Source organism: Oryzias latipes, chromosome 9 (genome assembly GCF_002234675.1).
Source record: "Oryzias latipes chromosome 9, ASM223467v1".
Taxonomy (NCBI): Eukaryota; Metazoa; Chordata; class Actinopteri; order Beloniformes; family Adrianichthyidae; genus Oryzias; species Oryzias latipes.
The window spans coordinates 16,869,917-16,882,105 of NC_019867.2; the positions used below are offsets into that span (position 1 = coordinate 16,869,917).

General features: G+C 35.3%; 1 protein-coding gene across 1 annotated transcript in view; it reads left to right on the forward strand.

Annotated features, from left to right (window-relative positions):
- The window catches only part of pebp4 (phosphatidylethanolamine binding protein 4), a 69,161-nt gene that overhangs the window by 18,006 nt on the left and 38,966 nt on the right, over window positions 1-12,189 (forward strand). Inside the window, exon 2 of the mRNA XM_023958552.1 lies at window positions 6,919-7,017. Coding sequence (XP_023814320.1) covers window positions 6,919-7,017 — 99 coding nt within the window. The remainder of the gene's footprint in view (window positions 1-6,918; window positions 7,018-12,189) is intronic.

The window sequence follows — 12,189 nt, forward strand, 5'->3', positions numbered from 1 at the left end:
TGTGTTTAAAGTTATATTATCTAACAGTTCTCATTCCAAAGCACTGCTTTCCTCTAAGATATAAATTTGGGCTAATTTAATATTTACATTCATCTTAACAATGGTAATTCTGAGTAGAAGCAGGCAAACCAAAGCAGAAACTCTTAAAATATCCTACCTTTCAGCATTATTTGTATCATTTGTTTATTTTCGGTCCAAAACCAGCTTGTTTGAGACTTGAGACCACAGCACTGTGGATTGCTGTTTGTCCCAGCTTGTTCCATGCTTTCTCATTAAATAATCTTAAAATATATACCATGGATTTTATGACAACTTCTAATGGATGTTTTTACAAATTATGTTTTCTTCTTTGAGTGTTTTTCCTCATTCCTCATGTTTCTGTTTGGGTGAGTGTGAAAAGCAGAGTTAGTACATGTCAATTGTGCAACTGTCCTTCATTTAATCACTTCCATTAAATTGTTTTGCATTGTGCAGCCAAGTTCTAATTCAAATTAAGAAGTGGTTAAAAAAGTAGAGTAAAAATGTTACTTTACAAAGATAATTTCTAGGTTATTATCTATATAATTGTATCATATACAGTGTAAATGATACATGGAAAATATACTAATATTTATATATTTGGCATATACTTGGCATATAAGGACTGTTTTAGTCCTTATTGCAACAGATTAAAGAAACCCCTCCATTATGTTGTTTTCCTTTATAGAACTATCTTTCTTGAGCAAACAAATGTTTGAGCTTCCAGTTTTGTCGAATTTGAAAGAACCAGTCTTACTTATCACCTTGTGGTATTTCTTGGCTCTATTGCTATTGCCTCAGCAAAAAAGATCAAATTGTCTAATATCCTAGAAACATTAAAGAAGCTAAATTATAGCAAAAGTAGAAACTGCTCAGACTTTTTTTAAACAACCCGATACTGCATTTTATTTACACCCCTATGTCATTAAAATGATGATAAACACAAAGCTGTTTGGGTCTTTCACCACCTTCAGCTCTTCTTTCAGGAAAAAAAAGTGTTCAGAAAGAGATGGGCACTGATAAAGAGGCTGAGCATGCAAAGACTGCAACAGGGAAAATATACAAAAACTATATATCATTTTCTATACCTCCAAATAGATTTTTTGAAACTCTTCTTTATTTAAAAATAAATGTATACTGATACATCTTATTTAATATTGGATCATTTCCCTAAAATTGGTTATATTCCAGACAGTCACCTTTACAATTTGTAATGTTTTTGAATATGTAATTATTCAATTGAATAATTTTCACAGTGGGTTTAGATCAGGAAGAAAACTTCATCTAGTTCTACCAAAATAGTTTGTAACAGAAAAGTAGTCGTGTTTTGATAGGATCAGACCTTTTTTTTATTAGGATACTTGTGATCTAAAGTGCTCAATATTTACTGACGAGCTAATATAGATCAAATTTAAACAATGCAACAATATTAAATCTGATTAGGAAATATTTTGACTGTAAGAAAGATATTAACATTAGAAATGAGAACATCAGAAAAAAACTTTACATTTACATGTTTAAAAAATAGTCTTAAAAGGAATCAAAACAATAAATAATTGAAATTAATTTCATAACTGAATTTATTTTGTAATGTTATTAAAGATATGACAAGGACATTAGAAGAAACTTCAACATTTAGCATGTGACACTACATAAGAATTTTTTCTCTAATACCTTTTTTGGGGTATAATTGCATTTTATAGAGCAGTTTCAATCGTTTCAGTCATCAACCCTCTAGCTTTTGTTGTCTGCTGTCAAACACTCAAATCCTGAGCAAGACAGTGAGAAAAAAAAACCTGAGGAGCATCACAGGATGCTTTTGTGGTCTGTTATATGTTGATGCTTAGGCTGGAATTTTATAAAACAGTTATTTAAAAACAATTTCAATAAGTTAAATTGGATATTTAATTTAATTGTTATATTTTAAAACATATTAACACATTTTGTAATGTATATTAAATTATATTATGATTTTTTTTTAAATATTAAGAAAAAGGGTTTTCTATATTTGTTGTTGCCTACTGTAAAATGCTGTCAAATTCCAAATTCTTTATAGAGTCGGCCCTCTAAGAGTTGTGGACTGAACAACTTAAAGTAGAAAATGTCAGAAAGCAAAGAAATGGTACAAAATGGGATAAAAATGTGCCATTGTGCTATATGTGTAATCTCTACATGTCACAGAAGTTTACTTATGTGTGTACTTATGTGTTGAAACTTGGATCTCATAGGACTGCTATTCGGATGTGTTGCTTTAGTTTAACAAAAGGCCACTCATCTTTACAGATCTCCTTCTATTGATTATATGGTTGCTAATTGGTGTGAAAAATGTAAAAGTCTCTTCATTGTTCAACTCGATAACATTTAAATGAATTCTGAAGGTTTACTTTAAGGTTTGATTTCTTCGAGTCTCTCAGCAATGGGAAATGTTGGTGGGTTGACGCTTAATTTAACTGTCATTGATGACTGCTCTTAAAATAGGTTTTATTATGTAGGATTTGGAGTCAAAAACACAGAGGTTTCCAGGCTGAGATGTAGGGGATAGTTTTTTTCGCTGGGATGGGAGGGTTGCTCACCTGTAAGGTTGTTGACCTTTTGTTGAGAGTCACTGCCTCCTTGCACTCTCCATCTCATCTTTGGGTCTTCTGCCCCCCCTACTCTGCTCAGCATTCAATTACAGCTGCCAGGTTGACCCCTGACCTCTCCTACACCAGAACCTCATAGTTTGAGCTTCACAGTCTTACCTCTGTCAAACCTCTCCACCAATTGCTTCTTCCTGACCTAATTCTGTCAGAACTGAGTGTCATTTTATGTTCGACAAATCTTCTAATATGTTTTTTTTTAATAGATTATTTGAATCTTTGAAGAACCTTCAAAAATGCCCTCATTTTTGGCAAAACAAAATGTATTTTTCCTATTATATTGTTCTTATTTTGTGTATTTACAGATTGACCTTTAAGATTACTCAAAGCTACAGTTGATGGTTTTTAAGCCATGACCATCTCTTAATTGCAACACAGAAATCTTTAATTACCAAACAAGTTCAAGCATATCTGCTGCTTAAACATGGATTTGGTATTGGTGCCTCACTTTGCCCTGGATGAGCAGTGAACACCACTGACCATTAAAACGAACATTTAGGTCCTGCCTGAAGATGCCAAGAAATGTACAGCTCGGGGGATAAAACTGGATGTTTAATAGGCAGATGACACCATTCTGTATTGGGTCAGGGATAAAGCATGAACTTGTAAACTCGCACAGGGGCTTCTCCTTCCTCCCTTTGTCTTACTAACTGGCTCGCATTCGTTGCGGTGTCATCAGTTAGCAGAAAACGGCTCAACTGCCGAGGCAGCTCTACGAGGTCAGTGATTAGCCATGTCTCTGATTCTCATCCCCAGCTGAGTTCAATCAAAGGTAATTTGGTAGTTTTCCCTTCTCGAAGGCAGCTCCTTTTCCTCGCAAATGAATTGAACAGAATCGAGTGATGCTTTATTAATCCCAGAGGGAAATTAGATTGTTGTGGTATTGACTAGAACCAGAAGAAATAAAAATACACAATAAGAGCAAATGTTGTTGTCATGAAGCTCTTTTGGTGGAGTTTTCTGAAACTGAACTGAACTGAACTGAACTGAACTGAACTGAACTGAACTGTGAAGAATTCTTTCATAATAATTTTATATTCTATTTGGAAGGTTAGGATTGTCTCATTACAAAATTAACCTATTACAGTGATACTTTACTTTTTGCTATAACTAAGTTATATAATATATTCGTAGTAGTAATATTTCACTCATTACACCTTTAGTAACTTGTATATTACAACATACTAAGTGCTATAATGTAACTGTTCAAAGCAGTGAGGCTGTGAGGGATTAACAAATAAAAAAGGCCAGAAACAAAATCTTTTTTCTGCTTGTTGTAAATCACTTTAAGCTTTATTAAATGCTTTCAAATTAATGTAATGAACCAGATGTCAGGCTTTAGACCCAAAGACAATTTTAATTTTTGTATTTTTAACAAGTGTGTTTAGTCCTTTTTTTTCACAGAGCCATTAGCTGTCTGTCCTGTTGTTGTAGGTGGGGTAATTTAACCTGCATTGTTTTAGCGCACGTGTCTCTGCTTGTCCATCTGGACTCTGTCCTCTCTTTTTTTTTTCAGAGTAGAGACTATATTTTCATTTGTCTGAACTAAACTAAATAAACATGAGGGTTTCTCCTCCAATTTTACGTCTGTTGGTTTTACTCTACCAAAAATAATTAATATTATTAACAGTAATTTTTAAAGAGTATCACCACCCTTTAAGTAGATTTGTCACTTTATGTTATGATCATCTCCAGGTTTCACAAAATAATGCAAGCTTTACAATTCTGAGAAAAGAAAGGGAATACTTTTAAACAGGGAGGTGTAATGTATTACTGTTTTGAAGTAACTTGCTCAACACTGCTTGCATGTCCTCTAAGTTTTTGAAATACCTCCTTCAAGAACTACAGGTACCTTTTGAAAAGAGTGTCTATTTTCCTCCCTGGTACTGACCAGTAGCCATGTTAGTTCAAAGCAGAGTTGATTACAGCCGTGTGTCACTTAAGGTGTGGTCTCTGTTTATCTGTGGTCTCAGCAGGCAGTAGGAGGTTCATCCCTGGAGAAAACAAACTCAATCTTTCCAATCTCAACTCTGCACCCAGGAGCCTCACATCCCTTCCAGCGTGATGCAGCAGTGTGGTTATTGGAAGATACCTCCCTAGATTTCACTTTTGTGTCGAGTTTTTGCAATACTATGATCTTTGGCTTTTGCATTTTTGACATTTTGCTATTTTATGGAGGTTTAAATGAAGCCGGTGCCATAACCTGACACCGGAAGAATTAGAAAACCACAAAGAAGAGGAAAAACTCTGTTTTAAAAACTAAGATGACACCTTTTTTTACTTGGTTTGGTCACATGTAAAAGTTTATTTATAAGGTTGTGTGCTCATTAGCATTGATTTTTAACACTAAAACCAAGTTAAAAGTTAAAATAATATATTATTGAGGCAACTGCGTCTCCCAAGAAGGAGCTATGAGAATTAGGCTTCTCAAAACATGTTTTGATGTACATTTAGTTTGTTAAAGCCTTGATATATTTCAGATGGCAGAGTATGCATTTGTTTTCCCCTGGAGTCTTTCACACATATCTATGTGTAATTAATGTGGATTTTGACAGATGGAGAAAAAAATGTTCTCTTAAGAGAGACGGGAACATGCCACAATGTGTGAAGTGCAAGCTTGATGAGAGGCTCTTGTATTATTTGCTGCTTCTGCCAGCTGGACTTGACAGACTCTTACAGGTAGACATTCAAGCCGCAAATATGCGCAGAAATCGCAGAAAGTCGATATCCGCCACAAATAGACCACGTTTTTCTTGTTGCACTTCAAAATTGATGTGAAATGTGTGTAATGTAATTCTAAATTTAGAATTAGAAAATCTAAATCTGTCCAATGCCGTGTATCTTAATCTAGGCTGGCTTTCGTGAAAATATTCAATGGAGCTCAATTTCCTTCAAAAGAAATTGTGACCGGAGGTTATTTTTAATTTTAAATGGTTAATTTGCCTTTTAGTATGTGTGTGTGTGTGTGTAAGTAAAGTGCACGTGTTTGTGCACTCTGTTGTTAGAGCCATGTTATTTCTGAATGCATCAGAGTCTGACTTAGATATTAGTATAACTACATTATCACAGTTTATTTGCCTGGTAGCAAACATGCACAAATGAGGATTACAACTCTGGTGAAGGCAACAGGTCATGGTTGGTAAGCTGCCCGGGGGGTCACTGATATAGAGTCACTTTTGACAGGCTGTGGAGGAGGCTCTATTGTTGCTGGTGTGTCTGGATATTACCTGGAGGCACTATCACTAAGACTACAGTATTATCCTATTATTAGGCTTAGTTGTTTACGCATATTACTGCTTGTCAGGTAGGCAGAGAATCCTTCTGAAAACGAGCATCTGCAGAAAAATACATGACTACTTCTTTATCTCATTCAAATACATCGGCTTAGGATAATTTTCAGAGGCCCGTAAGAATGCCTTGATAGGACATAACAAACAAAAATTGAAGGTGTATGTTTACAAGGAAGCATTTGATCCTATGAGAAGTCTTTTGCCGCACCTCTGACAATGTTTTCTTGGCAGTCAGTGGGAGAATATAAAAAGCTGTACATCTGTTTCGTCTGATCGACTGCTAGTTTTTAGTACAGTCAAAAGTGTACAAATGCACAGTAAGAGGACATTGTGTCTGTTTGTAGAGGAAGTGCACAAAATAAAAAATAAAAAAAAAAGCCCATCATATGGTCTGGCAGATTTTGGGCACGAGACCAAGGATGACAAATGTGCTCTCGCAATAATTCAATCTGCTCCCATAATTCTCTAACTTTTAGGGACAGACAGAGTGAAATTTTTCAGCAATTAAGCCGCCAAGCCAACGTCTAATAACTGTGATCAAGTGTTTGCTAAGATGCTTTTTCTCTCACTTTATGTATTGACAGATTGAGGGGTATAAAGATACTTGGTAAGTGGCATAAAATTACTGTGAATATGTTAACAAGCCGATTCGGTATCCGATCCAAAACGCTGTCATTTTGTTGATGCTGCAGTAAGGATTTGAAGTTTGATGGGACAAAACCTCTTCTGAGAAATAAAGGTGTTAGAGTATATTCTCTCGCTGGAGATTTTCTTCATGCTTTTTTTAGTCATTTTCTAAGACCAAAAGAACTCTTAAGTCTTAAGTAAGATGTTCTACAAGTTAAAAATCTCTTTTTTTTAAAGAGGGTAGGGTGTTGTTGTTATCTGTGATTACCAAAAATGCTACCTATGGTATCTTAAATACTTAATTTGTGTTAAATTCGAAACTTAATCTGTCTTTTTGTTCCCAGGGAAAGGTGTACGTCCTGGTGATGGTTGATCCTGATGCTCCAAGTCGTACTAAACCAACATCTACTCACTGGAGGCACTGGTTGGTTGCGAATATAGAGGTAAACCTCATGTGGTGATAGTGATAGACTTTGAGGTTTTTTTTATTGGATTAGCAAATCATACTGTATCTCTTAAATATATATATATATATATATATATATATATATATATATATATATATATATATATATATATATATATATATATATATATATATATATATATAAAATGTAGAAGGTCGTCTGTTAAAATTCTGCATTTTCATAATCTCAGGGTCTCACTTGGCATGTGGTGTGTTTACATCTGCACGAGAACTGAACGTAAGGCTGCAAAATTATGAATGGTTTTTAAGCCTAACTTGGTTTAAAAAAATTATGCCAAGTTTGAAAATGTTAATTTTTCATATCATGTATCTTGCGCGATAAATGCCTGTGACAAAAGTGTGGGAGTAAGTCTTTCTAAATGGCTGTGAAAGTTTGCAAGGCCCTGTCAGCAGCAATTTCCCTCTGCTGCAGAGAGCTCGGGACGTGTCAATGCGAGCGTGTGAGACTGAGATTGAGGAGAGCAGCATGCGAGGCACACACTTTTTTTCCCATTGAGCTCCAGTCCCTCAGCTCCCCCTTCAGTGGAGAGATCTTGGCAGAGTGTCCTCCCTTCATCTGTTCCCCGAGGCACAGCAGCTCCCCCAATGATCCACACTTCTCCATATTTTACACCCCCGAAATGGGCAAAGCTCCGACCCCTTATTTCTCTTCATATTTCACTCCTTTTTATCCACTCGTTTTTGTGCTTTCACATTCTTGCATTTTTACGCCAAATGCATGTTGAGTTGTTGATTGCCTCAAATATTTTGAGGTTTGCAGACATTTTATAATCCCTAGAGATCCAGGAGATCAATCCAGTAGATTAAGTCGAGTGTTCTGAACAACAAGCAACGCAGAGACGCTTCAGAGATGAATTACTGCACTCGTTACATTCTAAGGGTAGTGGTTGTAGGCTAAATAAGAGCCACTTTGATTTTAAAGCTCTAAAGCAGATGAAATGGTGATATAACCTAAAACTCAGTAGAAATTGTCTGATATTGTGTGTTTCAGTCTGTTCCAATTTTCCCTTAAAAGTAATTCTGTGCGATAAAATGTTTGCATAATGTCAAGTGTTTTCAGGTATTTAAATGCATACATCAAAGGTATGACGATATGTCACCTTTTTATGAAATCATCTTCACCTTTGCCTTCTTATTTTTTGAGCCAGTAAGGACAGTCTGGCTGCACAATCAGCTGTGAATAAACAAATATTCTTCAATTGCTCTGGCAGACCTCATTCTCTCTAACAATTCAATTTCCTGTCGCTTGTGTGGGTGTTGACCCACGTTGCTCATGTAGGGATTGGGCGATGTAACTGGATGTTTTTCTGATTGAGACTGGTGGTTGGTCAGAGGGGTTAATCAGCCCTTTGAGTGATGCCAACTGTAGTGGGAGGTGTTTAATTGACCGGGATGGCAAGGTGACATCATACACCCTCATTTTTATTTCAAGTGTTGTTTTTGAATGTGTTTGAATTGTGTTCTGTGCAGAGGTTTAGACTACACATACATCAATTTGTGAATGAATGTCAGTTTAATTTTTTAAGGCTAAACTGCTGGGTAACTATGATTTAGGAGTAGTCATCTGTAAAACAAATAATAGATATGTTAGAGAGCCTTTTGGTATCATATGCTCTGCATTTAAAAGCTGCTTACTTTCAAAGGTCAAATGAATCAATGTTTTGATTTATACTTGCCAGTCAGTACAGACTGCAGTAGTTATATTATTTTCATTTATAGTTATCCATCCTGAGTCATGTAACCTTTCCAAGTGTTTCCATAATTACTGTGTATTCTTTGTTCATATGCACACTTCAGAAGAATATATCAACACTTTAACTAACCTTAGACTTAAGTTGGGCCCAGCAAACAATAATAACTGAAGATAAATACACAACAAGTCTCATTAGGTACACAACAAGGACACACTGGAGTACTATGCGTACTTTACTCTTACACTTAATGAAAGAAATATCTCCATTTTTAATATTGGCTATTTTAACAGGGGATATAAGCACCAATTATTTTATTATAGTGGGTTGGTTCTTGAACATTGTACACTTAGGGTGTGATTTACTAATATGGGTCTAAATTTGTAAAATTCATTCCCTGAAACATGTTAGAAGTTAGAAATAAAAATATGTTTGAAGTTAGAACACCAATGCAACAGAGTCAAAAATGGATCAAATTAAACTAAACTGATTAGATTGTGTCATGGTGAAACCATAGCATAAAACCATTTTGAAATAATTTAAATACTGCTGATTGCGCCTGTTTTTATTGCACAACTATTTCTAAGATGATCACCTGCAAATAGTAAACAATAGGTAATGTACATCACATATTTGAAAGCAAGAAGAGAGGAAGACTTGGCATTTTAATAAATAAATAAAAAATCATAATTTTTCATATAATGTAGACTATATTTTAAATGTTTTACAAGTTTGGGAGACATTTTTTTCCAGTATTTAGGTTAATTGACAGGTTTTGTTGCATATAGGTTTACAGTATGTAACAGTCTTTACTGTTTAATATAATGTTAGACAAACCCTTGAGAAAAACACCCTTGTATAGTTTCTTTTTTGCCACTTTCGTAAACCTCTTAAGAATTAGAAAGGTGCTTTTTATCAACATTTGAGCACCAGATTGCATGAAAGCAAAAATGTATGTTATCTTTGGATTATTAGGTGAGTTAAAGTTTTGGAAAATTTAGAAAAAAAGTTTGTCTTTGTACAATAATGTAGCCTGTTGATACTATTTTTGTATTTCATATCTTTTTAAATTTCCTTTTTTCTCTTTATCATACAGTGAGAACAGCAAAGATCTGTTTAGCTTACAAATAATATTTTGAGTTATCAGTGAAGTCATATGGATCCTAACTGGGGTTGCAACAACAAACAGATCAAAAGATTAATACTGACCCAACAGATTACAGTATCTATTGCCTTAGTCACATATCCGCACAGGTGCTGCAGGTTTTTGGGTTGCCCGGGCCAGTGGAAGGTCGTAGACAGGAGAGGCTGCATATTTAATTGTCTTACAGCCCTTGTGGCCAACCAAAGGGATGCCAAAGGGATGCCATCATTATAGGTATACCTCAACTATGAGAGACAAAGTGAGAAAAAAATATGTCCACCATAATTTACAAGTCATTCTTTAAAAATCAGACTGTGATTTTCTGGATTTTTTAAAATCTCAGTTTGTCTCTTATAGTTGAGGTATACCTATGATGAAAATTACAGGCTCTTGTCATCTTTTTAGTGGGACAATTTGTACACCTGGTGGCTGACTAAATACTTTTTTGCCCCATTGTATTTGTAAGAATGATGTAAGCTACATGCACTCATAATGATGCTCATGGTAATGCTGTTGTACGGTGCTCTTACGCCACACTCTAGTTATTAATGTGGTGCCCTCACTGGCTCCTGCTGCACACATAGGGTGTGCACAGGGTAAGGAAGGCCTGTAGGATGTCCACACAAACTACACTCAGATTGTCTAATGTACTCATTTCTAACAGTCAGGCTGCAAGCACAGAGAGCACAAGGAGCATGCACATAACACTTGAACAGCACTAGCGAGCTGTAATGCGCAGGTTTTGGTGGGGGGGTAAAAATCTGTACAACGTGCCTGTGCTTCACCTACTTCACCCCAAAAAGTAGCTTTATGTGTTAAGTCTTCACTATGACCTGCTGCCTGCACCATGCCTATGGAAAGAATACGCATGAACATTTTCTCTCTATGGGTTCATCAATTGGTCTACAATCTTGAAATTACAGATTTGCCTATTTTTGGCCCCTATCATACATTTTTCTGGGGGATTTTAGACAGTGAGTACAAATTTTGTGCAGAGTACACAAACTAATTATCAGATCCTTCCTCAGATTTTCCACCACATACTATTACACACAGAACTGGAGCTGCAAAGATTTCTTCATTACTATAAAAGGCAATTAAAAATTGTGGAAAAAAATTGTTAACTGATAGGTAATCAATAAATAGTGTAACAGATGCATACATAGAAATTGAAGTTAGTCAACAGATAAGACTGACTAACCAAACTTGAGGTGCTGAGTTGTTTCCATAAAGCCAGATGACTCTTTCTTACAAAGTACACTGGTGGTTTCTATTCAGCATGACATTTAGCAGCTGGAGTTTGTCTTATATAATCAATACATTTTTTTAAAGTTTAGCTAAACTAAATAAGGTTAAACAGGAAGAGCAATTTACAGCTAAAGCTGAAACTTGGCTCCTGCGCTGCAGCTGTCACTCGCCTCTGCCTCAGTTGTTTAAGGTCACCGATGCCAGGAGAAAAGCCACATTAAAGTAATATACAAAATAATCCTCCAGGTAGAAGTTTTAAAACTTCATAATTTGTGTTTATAACAGGTGTCAAACTTTTTATTTAACTGTGTGAACACATCTTCCTTTTGACTGCCACAAACAATTTATTCTAGTAATTAGGCATAAGTGTGTGGCAGGATGTCTTGTCTTCTCTCACCAGCTGTCCACTTGCTTTTAGAATCCCATTAATAGATTCAATATATGCATGTTAATTACAACTGCCCATTTTTATTGACCTCCTAGGCTACACAAACAGTCATTTAAAATCTTTTGCAATATACCATGTTTTTACATAGTTTACAGACGATTACACAAAAAAAGAGCCGAGCAGATTGTTGTGTCGCTCCCTAAGTCGAATTCCAGATCGTGAGCCTCTCCCTTCTTCGCTCTGCTCTCCCAGAGATTAAATCAATACAGATGTTCTCGCATGCACTTGCAGCAATAATTACTCTGGTAAGTAAATCATTAGTACCGGTGTGCATGACAGTTCATACAAACACTGCAGAGGCATGTACAGTTAGCAATTTGCAGTTGTGAAAACAAGGTTGTCAAATTCCTCCATCATAGACTTATTATTATAAATTTTAATCAATAAAATATTTAATAAACCTATAATGGTTTATGGGACATAAAATGTTTCATTAAATTTAAAGGCTAACAGCAGTAGAAATAATTTTGTTAGTCTTAAAATACAGGGTACAATCTTTAACATTAAAATATATTCGATAACCATTTAACCCAGTTGTTACAATTATTTAGTTTACTTGGCCGTTAAAAACTGTCAAAACCTAATTATGGCTCTGAT